Source organism: Erithacus rubecula (assembly GCF_903797595.1).
Source record: "Erithacus rubecula genome assembly, chromosome: 15".
In the NCBI taxonomy this organism is placed as follows: Eukaryota; Metazoa; Chordata; class Aves; order Passeriformes; family Muscicapidae; genus Erithacus; species Erithacus rubecula.
The window spans coordinates 8,758,514-8,774,625 of NC_136667.1; the positions used below are offsets into that span (position 1 = coordinate 8,758,514).

At 40.7% G+C, this 16,112-nt stretch overlaps 1 protein-coding gene across 2 annotated transcripts; it reads right to left on the bottom strand.

The window, feature by feature from the left end:
- Positions 1-457: 457 nt before the first annotated feature.
- On the bottom strand, positions 458-14,451 carry LAMP2 (lysosomal associated membrane protein 2). Of its 2 annotated transcripts, none has more exons than XM_079319183.1 (9): positions 14,264-14,451; positions 13,155-13,273; positions 12,480-12,693; positions 11,696-11,857; positions 10,826-11,043; positions 10,186-10,305; positions 9,834-9,912; positions 8,877-9,044; positions 458-3,061 (listed from the first exon to the last, which is right to left on the bottom strand). In XM_079319183.1, exons 1-9 carry the CDS (start codon positions 14,430-14,432, stop codon positions 2,919-2,921), a joined length of 1,392 nt encoding a protein of 463 aa, XP_079175309.1. In that variant the 5' UTR covers positions 14,433-14,451; the 3' UTR covers positions 458-2,918. The 2 variants fall into 2 exon arrangements, with proteins under 2 accessions (XP_079175309.1, XP_079175310.1); XM_079319184.1 differs by lacking the exon at positions 458-3,061 and adding an exon at positions 4,871-7,695 and having other exon boundaries at positions 14,264-14,449.
- Positions 14,452-16,112: the final 1,661 nt, after the last annotated feature.

A 16,112-nucleotide genomic window follows, 5' to 3' on the forward strand; every position in this document is an offset into this window, starting at 1 on the left:
CTGAATTTCCAAGCAGCATGTAACATCCTGGGATTCTGAGCACTTGATAAACTTTCCCAGGCCAAAGAGTTCAGGAGCCCAGTACAGTAACTCTTCACCAAGTATCACAACCAACCATCTGGCAAAAACTATTTATTAAGAACTGTTAAATTCCTGAACCAGAGGTACTTTAGGAACTAATTCTGCTCAGCTGTCATTATCCAGATGGCACTGATAGAACCAGGGCAACATATTCATTCTGCCTGCACAAATTATGCAAGGGCATCTTCTGAGCAATGGAAACTGGCTTCTGCCAAATGAGAATACTGCTGAGGGAGTGGCTCTTCTTTTGACATAAATTAAACACACAAGCATTTCTCTATCTGCCAATTGTTATAGCTCTTTTAAAGCATTTGTATTTGTGGGGTCTTGAAAGGAAACCAAACTCATTGCGTTTCATGCTATCAAATTAACAGACTTCATACTAGCAACAAGATAAAACTTTATTTAATATCTATTCCCTACCTGTCTGTTGGAAGAGGAGGAACTTTAGCAGATGCTGGACCAATGCTTTGACCAAATCAACACAAAAATCAACTTATTTGGATGTATCTTAAAAGCAAAAAGCTTCTGTTTCCCCACAAACATCCAGATCTGAGCACATTGACAATCCCTCTGAAAAAGCTCTCAGAAATGGCATTTATGTCTACTTACACTGAAACAAAGCTTTATAAACTCAATAATTAACTTTATTTTCCATGCACATATTCTGCTGTCAGCATATTTGTACAGTCATTTTAAGATCTGAAAAATTGTACACACCACTCTTCATGCTGCAACAACCTTAAAGTGCTGGATCAATTTTTGACTTCTCTTGAAGCTCAAAATAATACCTTCTATATATATACGAAATATATATATATGTGTATGTGTCTGCATCTAGGAAATGACCACACTTCACTGAGATAGTCTAGCAAAAGTGATATTAAATACTTCAGTCTGCAATCTCAGCATGAGAACATAGCTGTGATCCATCTGCTGGCAGCAGAGAAGCACCACACTGACAAGTGGGTGTATTCATAAAATGCCACCTGAAATAATTCCATTTAGCACTGGCAGGGAAATCAAGTATTGTGAGAGCAGAGGTACAATATAAGAGACCAAGACAACCAAACCTAAAGCACACAGCCCAACTCAGCAGAATTTAATCACATTCCTAAAAAAAACCAAACAGCTTGATCCAAGAACCCATTTGTACTATGGAATCAATTTTGTCAGAATCAGGTAGAGTGTATCTTTGGTCACTGTGAGGACAAGAATAATTGAATGTACAGGTATTTCTCAGACATCAAAACTAACTCTTTGGAAAACCCCCTTTCCTGAACATACAGCCATTGTGAGCTGCTTAAACATCAGTGTTGACTGTCACCTTTGTGTATGTGAATTACTGAAGGTGCTTTCTCCACAACACGGATACAAGGTCAATGCACAAAGAGATTAAATATTGAAGCAGCTTTGATAAACACCTGCTGCAGAGGACAGAACTTTGTGTGCCCTCAGGGTTTATTGGCTGCAATAGGCTTTTGACAAAATGAACCAAAAAGCTTTAAAGAGCAAGAGGCTTCTTTCATTCCATCAACAGGAACACAACCACAAACTACTAAATTATATTTTGGTGCAGTTTAGATATGGAACATAGAATTGCAAAGGTATGGCACTAATAACAAAAAAAGCATCTTCAAACAAGTAAGATGCTCTTATTCCTTTGGAAGTCCCTTTCTTCACCACACATATATTCACTTCTGCTTTATGATCAGCATTACTCATGCTAGAGATTTTGTGGTTACACTGAGACAGCAATAATGAGGAGGTTAAAAGCAGATTAATTCTATCAAACCTGAAAGGTTTTATATCTCCACTTGCATTCAGAGATCACAGCTTCTCATTGATCCTGTTAACCTATGAAAGCTGCCCAAAGGTACTGCAGGAATCTCTGAGCCATCTGTGTTCTTACTCAGTCTGAGTGCTCTCAAAATACTTTTGAGCCTCACATGGACCAATGCTGTGTAGTTTCTTTTATGTTCAGAATCAAAGCTGAGAGAAACCACAGCTACTGAAATTCCAGCCTCTCACCCTCATTTCACAATTGAACTCAGAACAAAAGGAAAAATTCAATTCAACGAAATAGCACAGGAGACATTTCCTTCAGCAGACTGTTGCCTTTTCTGAGCAGCCAAAGTTCTCCAGACCTCACCCTTATCTTGGTAAATTAGACACCATGGTAGTGCAAAGCTATCCAACTAACATTAGTAGTCAGCTTCTCCATATGATGTTAAACAAATTAATTTATATAAGAATCAGATATTCTTCTTATATTATGTCTGGGTATTAGTGAGATCAGGTACTACTTTTACACTCAGAAAGAATAGGAAACTCAGGCTGATTCAGAACAATATGCCAAGTTCCCAACAGAAATCTGTTGCCAGCTGGGTATTTATTTTCCCACTGCAAGTGCAGTCCTTTTTGACACAGCATTCACACTGTATAGTTTTAACTGTAGCATTAACCAAGACAAGCCGTAGGCATCTATACATTTTCTTGTATAAAAAGATTAAACAACAGAAAGTTTTGTAGATGTCTTCTTTACTAAAAATAATCACATTTCCCACAGGGACACACAAACTCTGCTCAATTCTCTGGTCCTCAGAACACTTACTTTCTCCAAAGTCATACAGTAGCTTCTGCAACTCATCTTCAGACTCATGGTATGTTAGTCTGTCATGAAGTGATTTGTATTCTGTCATGAAGTGATTTTAATTTTTTAAAATAAAAAAAACTTGAATTAATTTGTTTCTCTTTTTTCTTTTAAGGAGCAGGTCAGGAGGTCTGGGAAAGGGAAAAGAACAGGGAAGGTGGGCAACAGAGATAGAATTAAGAGATTATACAGACTGATAGCCAGTACGACTTTTTCTTCTTCCAATGATGTAAGATATAAATACAAGAATGATAAGGAATCCAAGTGCCACACCCACTGCGATGGGAATAAGAAAGTTCAGGTCAGAATCAGCAATGCATTCTTCAGCTGCAGAAAGAACAAAAAAAAAAAAAAAAAAAAAAGCAAGGAAGAATAAATTAGTAAGGGAAATCAAGCATTAGAAATCAAAGAAAGCAAGGAGCAAACAGGCATTTTTGAGAAATTACATTGTATTAGAAACAATAATACATGTAAAGTAAAATCAATATTAAGTAAAGAATTGATGGAAAGATTGTTTTAAACACATTTACTACATACATCCTTTTTATTGGAAATATACTTCTGATTTGTACATTTAAGTTGTACATTTAATTTCAGCTTCCTCGAGCAAGCAGAGGACAGATTAGAAATGTGAGGACAAACCAGCAGCCTGAGCACACATTAGCTGATCACACCTCAGTTAGCAGCAATAAAGCAACAAAAACCCCCCACTGGTATATTACTGTCTGGTCCAGGGGTCTTCCCAACCCTCCATCAGCAGCACTCCTCTGGGTTCTACACATGAGGACATAAGGGACAATCCAATAACAAAGCCAAAACATACTACGACCTACAAGAGACAGCCAAGATAAATGTGCCTCCATGCACTGCATGGAAAACACTGAAAGACTCTGGTGGGGTGGGTAACTTTATCTTCCATGCAAAAGGGTTATTAGTTTCAGCTGAGAACTACATAAACCTCACTGAAACCCACATCAGAGGGAAAAACAGAAGAGAAATCTGTAACGCTACAGTAGCTTTTAATATACAAGTTGTAGAATGTGAGGAGCTCCTTGCTGGTAAAAACACTCTTCAGTGATTAGCACACCACACTGAGAATGGTTTCAAACTCGGGGCAGGGCTTGGCATCACAATCTGTTTGTGAGGAGAGCAGAGCTCCACCTGCCTGTGCCAGGAGAGGTTTGGTAAGGCAGGAGACCGTGCCTGGGTTCTCCAGCACTGGAACACTGCCTGACTTACATGTTTCATAAAGCAGCACTCCTTGTAAAACTACTTTGAGTTTTTAATTAGGACAGAGCATCACACACAGTCAATGCTTTCTCAAAAGCTGGCTGCTGTTTTTCATCAAATCAGCATTAATTATGGGAAATGTATTGTCTTGCTTTAGCATTTACAGTCCAGCACACACCTGCCGTGGCCCCTTCCTGAAATACTTTACAAAGCCTTTGACTAAGAGCAAGGAGAACATGTGGAGGCTCAACAGGTGAAAAGACTGAAGTCAGATTATCTGAAGACACCTACTGCCAAGCAGAGCAATATTTGGAAGGGAAAAAAAAAGAGGAAAGCAACTGGGCACCTTATTCTGACTGAGAGAATATTTAAACATCTTTAAGAGAGACATGCATTTGATAATTAGTCATCTTTGTTCACTAAATACCAACAGAGACACTGTGCTAGATACTGGGTAATGGGTCACTAAACACTAACACTAAATATTAATGGATTTGCTAAGGATGAAGGTGCCCAGCAGGCAGTGACAGAAATTCCCTCTCTTCTTCAAAGGAAGGAGATGGCTGCAGTATGCATCACACTGTGGCACTGTGACAGGGAATTAATTCCCAGGGTGAAAAAGGGGTTAAGGGTTCATACCAGGAACACTCCATCCTTGCTGGCATTCATCTATCCAGGTATGGCTACTGTACAGTGGTTAGAAGCTTCAGAGAGGTGTCTTCAAGTGCAGAATTGGTAACTACAGCCCAACACACAGCAGGGCCAGCAGGAACAGCTTTTTCAACAGATGTGGCTGAATGTGTCTCCATTCAAACAGACTCAGACATTTTTGGCCCGAAACTTTTTTAGCCCCAGTATAAAAGCTGCCATCCCTTTTAATTCCAATCACAAGATTCAACCAATAGCCCCAAAGTTTATGTTTTATTAACATATGCTAAGGAATAGAGAACATTGTGGTAAATAAAAAAAATTAAAAACCAGCCAAACAGAAAACCAAAACAAGGAACAAATGAACAAACAAAATGCCCCTTGTAAAACCCAAATCTCATCATTCACTGACTAGAAAAGCTTCTTTTGAGGACTATTAGCATGACATCTTTAACCTAAAATATCAGAAATCTTGACATTTTAGAATACATTATTTAGTAAACTGTGTATAAGGTACTAAACCAACAACACTCTATAACAGGTTATACACATCAATATTCCACATCCACAGATGTTAAATACATCCACAGTTTAAATGCTGTTTCCACAGACCAGAACAAAACCAGCTATGTAACAGAATCTCAGATACAGACTGATTAGAGTTCACCTTACTCATTGAGTTTATTTTCTTTAAAAAAAGACAATACAAGATGTCTATTTTCAAATCAGTTTAAAAATGTGAGCAAGTTTCCTTAAGAAATAGAACAATCTTTATTTTTTAGAGCACAGGTTAAACAGATTGACAGTTCCCTATGGAGCAATACATACAGGAAAACTAGTGGTTTCATAACAACAGGAAGTCAGGTGAAACTGATGTTTTTTGAACCAGTTACCTGCACATCAGTCTAGGAGTACTTAAAATTCTGAGCCAATACACTGACAGGTTTTTGCAATGGTATTTCATGTTGATTTTGGGAAGCAATTTGCATGAATTTTCTCTGTTATCACTTGGAAACTGTGTACAGTTGAAAAACTGCAAGGTCAGAAGAACAGTGTGATGATTACTCCTTAACAGAAATGCATGTTTAACTGGTGCCACTGAACATCACTCACAGGAAAAAAAAAAAAAAAAGGCTAAAAAAATCGATATGAACTTCTGCATTTGAGGATATATTAATAAGAAAGTCATTAGATCCTTTTTTTAAAATGAAAATGGTAAGTCTTGAAGCTTGTTTCATGATTAAACTCATAGCAGTTCTCCACTTTCATTAAAATGCATTTCAGTAACTGATGCAAAATTCAAGCTGTAGACTACAAGCTATAGTAAGCATTATCCACCCATACATGCTTCCTTGGCTAGTGTCAAGAGTAAACTGTCTTTACATAAAAAAAACCCAAACAACCAAACCCAAACCATTACTGAAAGAAGTGTATTTTATGATTTGTATACAAACATGCCACAGACATCTCTACAACCCTAGAGAACACTAATAAAACACTAGAGCAGCTTTGATGCAGGCTAAACTCATTCTAAAGGGGGACACAATGTTATGTTCATTAAATAACTAGTTTAGGCAGCTCATGTTATGACATATGCAAAAAAGCCACAATTATCTAAAAGTCTAAAAGACTTATTTTGTTTTCCCATGCAGTAAGAACATGTATTACAGCACAAGGAGCCCAGAGAAAAGTTGTGCATCAAGGGTTAGTCTCTACAGAGCTGCAGTTTAAGAACAGTCCAGTTGCACTGCACTTTTTAAACCTAGTTATTCTTTCCATACAGCAAGGAAAAACAGTTGTTGTGGGTCCATCTCAGACTTGTTTGGCTTTTGCATTCTTAACATTAGTAAATCCTACACTGCAAACAATCCAACACAAAGTACATCAAACATTCAGAGTGCCAATGGCGGGCAGTTATAATGTGAACTGTGACTGGCAGAGAACCATTCAACATGAAGATTTAAAAACAGCTCAAGCTGCAACAACAGATACTGGTTCATTAAATGAAAGCATCTTTAAACAATGGTCATTCAAAGCAACAAGACAGACCAGTTCTGTGCAGAGTATGGCATGAAGTTAAGTGCACTTTAAAGTTCTGGAATATTTAGAAAGGTTATTCCCTTTAAACTGATGCCAGCAAAAAAAAAGCTTGCATTAATTTAGCAGAAGTCTGCCTTAGGTGAGTATTTTAGATGATTGCCAAGGTATAATAAAGAATTCAGTGCCTAACAGGTTTTTTTTTGAAAGCACCTGGAAATGGCACTGAAGTCTTCCCTTATATTCACCATTTGGCAAATTACTCATTTTGTTTGTACAGCCATGGTATAGGAATGATTCCTGAAATGACACCAAGGCAGGAGTAAATTACTCAAATCCTAACAAAGGCAAGTAAGTTACTGCTGCCACTTCAAGGGATCACTTAATCACCAGCCTGAAGTTCAATCCTATGTAAAATAAAGCTGCTATTGGGCATTAGACAATCCTTGTTAAATACAAGTCAACAGAGTGACTAATGCTGCCAGCTTAACCCACAATTATGACAACAACTAAGGAACGAAGAGAGAGAAGCAAGTACAAATTCTATGCTATTCTGGGAGATGCCCAATGCACATCAATTCAGAACATGTTCTTGTTTCAGGCTAGTATTTGTAAAAAGCAAAAATAAATCCTAAACGCTTTAGGATTTTTGCAAGATAAAATCCTTAGCCTAGCAATTCATCCAGTATTTGACATCTTCAAAACAGCTATGAAACCCACATCATCTTCTTAGGGCAGGAAAACAAGGTGTAGTTCTGCTTCATCTGAGATAAACATTCTCCCTTTGTTTCTCAACTCCAATTAGCTGTGGCTAGTAATTACTCCTATGTTTTGGGTCTTTTTTGGACTTCAGAACTTGCACTTGCTTTGTTTAGAGTGAAATCGTAACAGGAATCACACCTAGATTCACAAAGTTTGATATCCAGCATAGCTTTTTCTTCTGCCAATTATGTAAGCAACCACTATAATGGCAATCAAGACAGCAAGTGCAGCACCAACTACAATTGGGATTAGAATGCTGTCATCATCCAGCGAACACTCCTGGGCTGTAGGTGAGAAAAAGGTTGCAATAAGGAATAAATAAAGACAGAATACTTGCTAAGTTTGGTATAAAAATCTGCTTTCCTTAATATGAAGGTGTTAAAAAATCAAGTATTATTTAAACTAAGAGAGAAAACTGCAGCAGTCTCATCAATACATTTAGCATATTTAAGCATTATAATTAACTTAAGCATTGATAACCTATAGCAAGTTAAGGGTGTATGAGTTTTCCTGTGCACAAGATCTGTACTAGGCAAAGGAGCAGCCATTCTTCTACATTCAAGAACCAGGCTTATCTATTTCATACTTAAGGCAAGTCTGATTGGTGCTTTCACTCATTAAGGATAAAAAGTGACCTAGATTTGGTATCAAGAATCTATCCAGAATTAAGAATGTTACACAGATAAAATAACTATAATTAGAAGAAAGCTAGCTGCAACTTTAACTACAGAGTGAACTGGGTCTCTAACTCTTTAGAAAGACTGTTTACCCTACATACATCTGGAGAGCTATCTTACTTCTGTCTAAAACCAGAACTCTCCAATCTATGTGTCTACAGATCAGTCTAGTCCAGTAAGTCTGTGCTGCAAGTATTAGAATTAAGCACAAAGACCAGTTTGCACTAAATATTAAGAGGTAATTTAAGACATTTCAGTTTTCTCCAAACAAGACCAGGTTAATGCAGCAAACAAACATTTCAGATCTCTCTTTAGCTCTGAATATTCAAGAAGACTGTCTCTGAAGGAAGCTCTGACACTTCATTCTTTCCCAACACTCTATTCCTCAGACTGACATGTAAATACAAATCACCTAATAGTATTCCCAAAGTCCATTTCTGCAAAAGTTCTGTCCAATTTTCTTGGAAAAAAGCTGTATGTCAACATGTTGTCAGGTAACTTTTAACTTATTCTGCATGGCAATGCAGAAGTTCCCCTTCAGTGTCTCTAGTTCACTCAAGTTTTGTGAAGGAGAACCACATACTTAGCAGACATTTTTTAAGTGAGAACAAGGCCTTGCATGAACTTGAATGTCAGTCTCAGAACTTCTCTACATTCCATGTATATCTAAACATATTTTCAAAAATGGAACAAGAGCTTTCAAGATAAAGTGCTTGTACCTAATGTTGGCGCTTTTTAGCAAGTAAGAATTTTGCAAGCATCACTAAAAACAAAAATATAACCCTTACCTGTAGCAAACTTATTTGCCTCCACAAGGAATGGCTGAATCCATAGATTAAAAGTATGTACTTGAACATCCTCATTGATCTGAAGGGTTTGCTCTTTTCGGCACATGTAAGAGCTACCAAGGAAAGCATCCCACTTGCTGAAATTGCTGTTATCTGCACTTGAAATGACTAAACAAAGAAGGAAAAAGAAGAAAGGGAATTTGCATGTTCACTTAAAATGTAAGACAGTTGCTTAGAATGAGTAGCTGAATCTAGAAAGGCCAACATTTCAACATTGACTAATCTGAAAAACTAGTCAGAAAAAAGTAGCGCCAAGTGGGTTTGATCTGCTTAACCAGAAATCAGACTGAAGCTACTACAGTACTCTGCAGTAACCTCTTTTCATATGTACATGACATCAGGCTTTCCTTGTACCTCCACTCATCTCAGTGCTGCAGAGTTGCAAGTGTTTTAGCTTTAATGCTCTTTAATTGCTGTAGCTATGATAAGCAATTAAAGAAGAAAAAAAAAAAGAGAAAACGTATGTTTGTTGGGAAAAAACTATGCTTTAGTTTTTGAAGGATTGGGCTATTTTTAGTGAGAGTTAAGTACAAGTGTTGGAAGATACAGCAACATCTTCAACCAAAGACAATAGCTAGTTTAGGAAAAAAGCTTCAAAGTTGGTACAACTGTATTTCATACCACAAGAAATTACATTACTGAAAAGAGTCATAAAGAAGCTGTCTTAATTTACGGTGACTCCATTAGCAGAAGTTTCAGGAGTCATAGGGTGGTCCCACACTACTGTTTAAAGTAAATCTTACAGCCATTTCTGCTTATTACTTTTGTTCATACCAACTTCTAGACATAAAGTAGAAGCTAACAGTAAGCATGTACAACACTGAAAAAAAGCCAGAAGTATTTGATGCAGACAATGAATAAATATTACACCTGTTTAAGGTAGATATTGTTTCTTACCAGAACCATTCAGACGGTTGAGCAGTGTAACATTCACCTCCCTCAGATAAAATTTTTGTACACTTGCACTTGTATTTTTCTGTCCAAGAAGCAAGAACCAAGTGTCAGTGTGCAATTCTGCATTTGTAACTTTAAGAACACGTATTTTACAAAAGACAACACATTTACCAGTCTTACATTTTCTACAACTTTAACCCAGTTCTCCATTTGTCTTGAGGCATTCAGCTGGCCAGTTCCACTTCCCATATGGGAACAGCCTACCACCAGCAAGCAACAGGAGGATCTTACTCTAAGTGATCACCATGCATGCTGTTAAATGAAAAATTAGGTTAAAATAAAAGAAGTTACTTACAACAGCAAATGTGAAACCAATCAGTGTGCTATTTCCATCATTCAATTTCAGAGTGGCTGTTGTGTTACCACAGGCACCATCTGCGATAGTTGTCTTTGGATTGATGTTGATCAGAAGAGGCTGAAACACAGACAAAGCACATCAAAGACATTCAGCTGCCTTTGGAGTACACTGTCTCAGTCAGAAAGTCTTGGATTAGAAGAGCTTGTCATAAATGTGACAGCAGGAAGAGCTGAGCTTGATTGCTATGCAACCAAGGCTGAGTTAAATTTACACATTGGCAGTACTGAAACAAGCAAATTGCTTGAGAAGTGTTACTTTGTTCCCTAACACAACAGGTTGCCCTCTGAGGGGAAAGACAGTATCTGCAGAAACAGCCATAACAGCTAGGAAAGTTCCATACTTTCAATCATGGTGGATAATTCTAACATGATTCCAATAACAAATTTTGTTGACTGCAGGTAAGGTTTTTGAAGACAGGTATGATGCGACAAAACAATTCTGATGTCAGAGAGGTGCTACATACAATACTTAGAAGCAGTTCTGGACAGCCAGCAACACACAAAGCAAATACCTTGCATTCATATTTCACGCCAAATAACTAGAGAAACTTTCACTGTTCAAAAGAAAAAAGAAGCACCTTGTCTTGAGAAACATTCAGTTGCAGCCCCACAGTTGCCAGGAAACAAGTTTTATTTCCACTTTTAAGAGAGTAGTTTCCTATGTCTGGATTCTCCACAGGTTTGGGAGCAGTTGTTGGAGTAGGAGACAAAGTAGTGGTAGAGGCAGTAGTTACATTGGCAATAGTAGGTGGAACACTAGGTGCAGAAGTAGGTGTATCAGCAGAACATCTAGACTCTGAAAAGACATTTTAATCACCATTTCATTGCTGAAATCTTATTACTCAGACAAAGCACAGCTGCCATTTATTCTCAGAAATCCTGTAACACTGAGTTTTAAATCCACACTCAGTACCACTTGCCTCTAACACATGGAGGCAAAACACACAAAGACAGATAAATTGTAAAAGTGTGACACGTATTTGCTGTAGACCAATTAAGTCACCCTATTATGCTATATGCAGCAGGATGATGTGCTTGTCTCTTTTCTGAGCTATGAGATGAGACAACAGGCTCTGGACTGACTACTCATATACAACAGCAGAGGCCACCATTGGAAGTGGAAAGCAGTCAGCTAAAACCCCTCAAACTCAAATTATTTACTCAGCAACAGTAGTTCTGAAGTGCTTATTCTTAATACCCCAATTACTGGAGTACACACTTAAGAAGAATCCCACCTTGGCACGCAAACAATCAACATTACAACACACTACTAAATCTGTTCTCCTAATCCATTTTTCCAGGAACTAGGAAAGAAATACTAGAGGATATTTACATGAATATTATTAAACTCAGCACAACTTAGAATTGGTGGATTTGTTATTATGGGACTTTGCTCCCTGCACTAAGGTGCAATACAAAAAAGCTCTTTCACAAACTGAAATGCTCACCTTTTTTACTGACTGTGCCATTCTGAACAAAAGCCTGCACAGTAACATTCCAGAAAATCTGTGTTGTGTTATCTGCTTCAATTGAGTAGGAATTATGACACACGTAGACAGTATTCAGTTGAACTGGAGGCGAAGGATCCTTCACAAGAACAGTAACTGGTCCTGCAAACAAGCACAAATGTTTTAATGCCTTATGAACTACAAGAACTTAGAGGTAGTGTTATGTTTAATATCATTTCATAAGGCAAAGACTAAGACAATTAAGTTTAACAATCTTAAGCTCTCTTGAATGTTTTTACTATGTGTCCTGACCTGAAGTGCTAGGTAATGCAAGAGTCACCAAGCTTACAGAACTTACAAACTTAGAAAGATGAACTCTTTTAGTTAAGTTTTTAAGGAGAAAAAAATTCTATTATTAGTATGCTAAGCACACAGCCTAACACTGTATTGCTTGGCAAGGCAGAAGGTCAAGCAGTGCACACCAAAATTAATCTTCCATGTGCCTGCTGTCTACCAGCACCTCACTGATCAAAGCTGTTTATCTTTCCCTTTCTCTTCCACTTACAGGAACTGCACACTCAGTGAAGCCATTTGGCCTGCACTGTTACTCAGCAGGCAGGTACAAGCAACAGCAGCTGGCAGCACGTGGTACAGAACTCATTACATTCATTACTAACTCCTGTATTCCTCCTTCCTTTGAAAAAGTCAAGGCAGGTCAAGTACACGAGGTCTGACACTTCTGGCTGAGACTGCTCTGCAAGCCAAATTCTGCACTGAACGTTACCTTTTTTTTTAGCATCAGGAAATACAGTTGTGTCATTGGTGTTGTAGGTCAGTGTAATGAACTCCCCCTGGTAAGTTTCATTGTTTTTTGTGACATTAATGCTCCAAGAATGACCGTCTCCAAACTGCACTGCCACAAGGGCAGCTTGTGTGTCATTGCCACAGATGCTTCCATTGTGTGTCACATTCGATGACAAATTCAGAGTTGTGTTTTTCTACAAGAAAAAGGCAATTTTAAAATGCATTCACATGCAGCCCTTCCCTATGACAACATTATAAACTTGCTGGAGTTAGCTGAAACTTTGTACAAGATAAGAGAGATTATTTTAGATTATTCTGGAAAATTATGATAAAGGCTTCCTGACAGCTCTAACTTGGCTGTAAATCATCATGTTGAGCTGCAATTACATTTACTGCCTAAGAACATAACTACACTGACACTGGTTAGATTTGGTGACTTTTGTGTACATTATTTAAGTAAGAGAAACAGGGTACTTTCAGTCATTTGCATGACTGAGAACTTATTCTTTATTTTATAAGGATGATATAGAAATATTCTTCTCAACTGACTTAGTAAAAAAAAGAAGTAAGAAATCAAACACCCTAGGTAAAAGAGCTTAAACTTTTATCCAGGTCAAAATCCAGTTCTCAGCAAGAGTTACTCCCAAATACTTACATAATCACCATTGTTTGATTCATATGTTATCAAGAACCTCATCATCCAATTTGCATACAGGCAGGTAGCATTAGAAGCATCCTTTATATCTACTTCAACTGCATAGGACTGGAAAAAACCTGTAATATATGATTATTAGCTATTAGGACATTGCTTGTACTTAATTTTCAAGAACCACTTAAGAGGACAGCTCATCACTAAGCAGTAAATTATGTCAGGCCCATATTTAATTTACCAGATAGGGAAAGAATAGCTAGATTTCTAAAAAGTATCAAAAATAGGAAGCATACCATGTCAAAGCTGGCAAAAATTGACATAATGTTTATAGTCTGTTTACCTGACATAAACTAATAATCTCAAAGAACTGACTACCCAACACAGGGCTCTTTTAAGATTTGGTAGGACAGGGTGTTGGGCCATCTTGTCCAGACCGTGGTTTTGCCAAGAGAGGCTGGACCGGCTGATCCTTGAGATCCCTTCCAGCCTAGAATTCTGACTCTCTGGAAAAAACACGAGCTTTCTGGTGACCCACTGGGTAAACCAAAGGGCACGAACACAGCACTTATAGAATGTGCTGCTTGCAGACCGGCATCTATTATTTAATGTGTTGTATCAGTGACTGCGACTCAAGCTGTCCCCTAAGCGATGGGATCGGCACGCCTGCATTGTGTTTCCACGATTTCAAGACACGGGCGTTAAATTCCCTTCGCGATTTAAGCGAACTTTTCCCAGCTGCTGGATTCCTGACCCGGTGACTGCCGGCGCAGCCGCGGCCCCAGGCCGAGAAGCGCTGACAGAACGGCCTGGCCTGGGCGGGCCCGCGGTTCGGATCCGGGCCCGGCTGTCGGCGGAAGCACCCGGCGCTCCCGGCCTGCCCGGCACCGGCCTCGGCCCCGCGCTGTCCCTCCCTCCCTCCCGGGGGCGGCGGCAGCGGCGGCGCCTCCGCCCCCTGAAGGCGCCGCGGGGCCGAGCGGCCTCGGGACCCCCCGAGCCCCGGAGCCCCCGCGCCGCGTCACGCGCCTGACGGGCGAGCGCGGGGAGCGGCACGAGCCTGAGGGGGACACCCGACACCCGCTCCCCTCCCCCGGGCCCGGCGCTGCCCCGCTCACCAGAGACGCCGAGCAGCAGCAGCGGCAGGAGGAGGCGGCGGCAGGAGGCGGCGGGGCGGCGCGGGCCCATGGCGGCGGCGGCGCTGCTGCTGCTGCCGGTGGCGGGGACACCGGGGCACGGCGAACGGCCGGGGCGAGCGGGCGCGACAAAAACCTCGCCAGCGGTCATGTGAGGGGCGGGGCGGGGCCGCCCGCGCGCCGCCTGTCGCCGCTCAGCGCCGCCGCTCGATTCCGTGGATCGCGGACGCGCCGCTCGTCGCGCGCCGCCTCGGGCGGGCGGGTCTGCTCTGCTCCCGTCCCAGTCCCCGTCCGGCGGCGGCGACAGCGGCGGCGACAGCGGCGGCCGCCGGACCGGGGCTGTGCCGCGGTGGCCTCTGCAGGGGCACGGTAGCGCGGCTCGTTGTGGCCCTCGGCGGTGTTTGCTGTTTGCACCCGGTGCTCCAGTCTGGGAAGGGGCAGCTTACAAGAGATGCGCATCCAGAGAAGGTTAATATAGAGGCTTTCACTGAGAAAACAATACAGAATAAAGATAATGCCCACGTTTGCAATAAATGCAAAGGGTTAGTGTGCCCTCAGCGCCCCTCTCCCGTCAAGCTGTCGGTGTCCCGAGGGGCTGTCCCCGCGGTCCATCCCGTCCATCCCTCCCGGGGGCGATCCCGGGCTGTCCGGGCTCGGTGCTCCGGTGGCCGGGCACAAACCCCCTCCTGGCACCAGCTCCCGGAGCTTTCATGCGTCTTTTGCTGGTGCTGAAAGGCAGAAAATGGGGCAGAAACCGATGGGAGAAAACGGGCTTGGTGCAAATGAGGGAGAGAAGATCCTGCGCTATGAATAGCGGAGAAGACGGCTGGACTAAAAACTTGGTGGAACTGGGTCCGAAAGGTGGATAAAATGTGATGGGTGCTGGATTGCATCCTGACACTATTGATTAGGGGGGAAAAAAACCCCCAAACCCCACACCCAAATTAAAAAAGTCAGAAAGGCTGGCTTGGCAGAGAAAGGGGAAATGGAAGAAGACATTGAGGCTGGGAGAGAGCAAGGACGATGGCCTGAGGAGACAGGAGCTGTGTGCTCGGCAAGGAAGGGCCCTCTGCAATGGCTTATTCCTGTTTCTGATGCTGTGGAAGAGCTGAGGATTTTGGATGGTTGGGCTCTAAGAGACATCCCCTACCAAGGGGAAGGGAAATGAAGTATGAAGAGGACAATAAAACACATTGACCTGATAATGGGACAGTTGGAGATGGTGTCAATATGAAAGTAGTTATGCAGTCTTGAAGAAGTGGAAATAATGCAATTTATTATCAAAGGACAATTAATGTCTCTCAGTTGTGTGCTTGCAATCCTGTACTTTTCCACAATGTCACAAAACCAAAGTTGGCATGTCAGGGCCACCACAGAAACCAGGGCATTGAACAAATGAAGGTCTTTTGTGGTCAGACAAGTTCACTACTTTGCATTTCTTTTTGTGCTTAATAAATACACCTAGAGCCCACTCACCACGTGTGTTACTTACCTGCACATCCTCTTGTCTAAGCATGGTTGCATGTGACAAATTCACATAATTTAAAAACACTTAGAGTAATTTTATATTTATCCTTTGGGCTTAAGTGCAAAAAAATACTTGAAGAAATAAACTTTATATTTAATAATTGTCTTGCTGTAGGCTGTAGGGAAATGTCAGTAACAGCAGCACAGAAGAAACCACAAATTCTGAAAGCAGCAAGTCTTTCTCAGCTCCACCACAAAGAATGGGGCATTTCAGAGGATTGGGAGAGACCTGCTCTGGGGATTTTGTATTCTTCATTCTTTTAGTACAAAGTTCTGTTTTTGAAAAATGATCTCACGAGGAGTT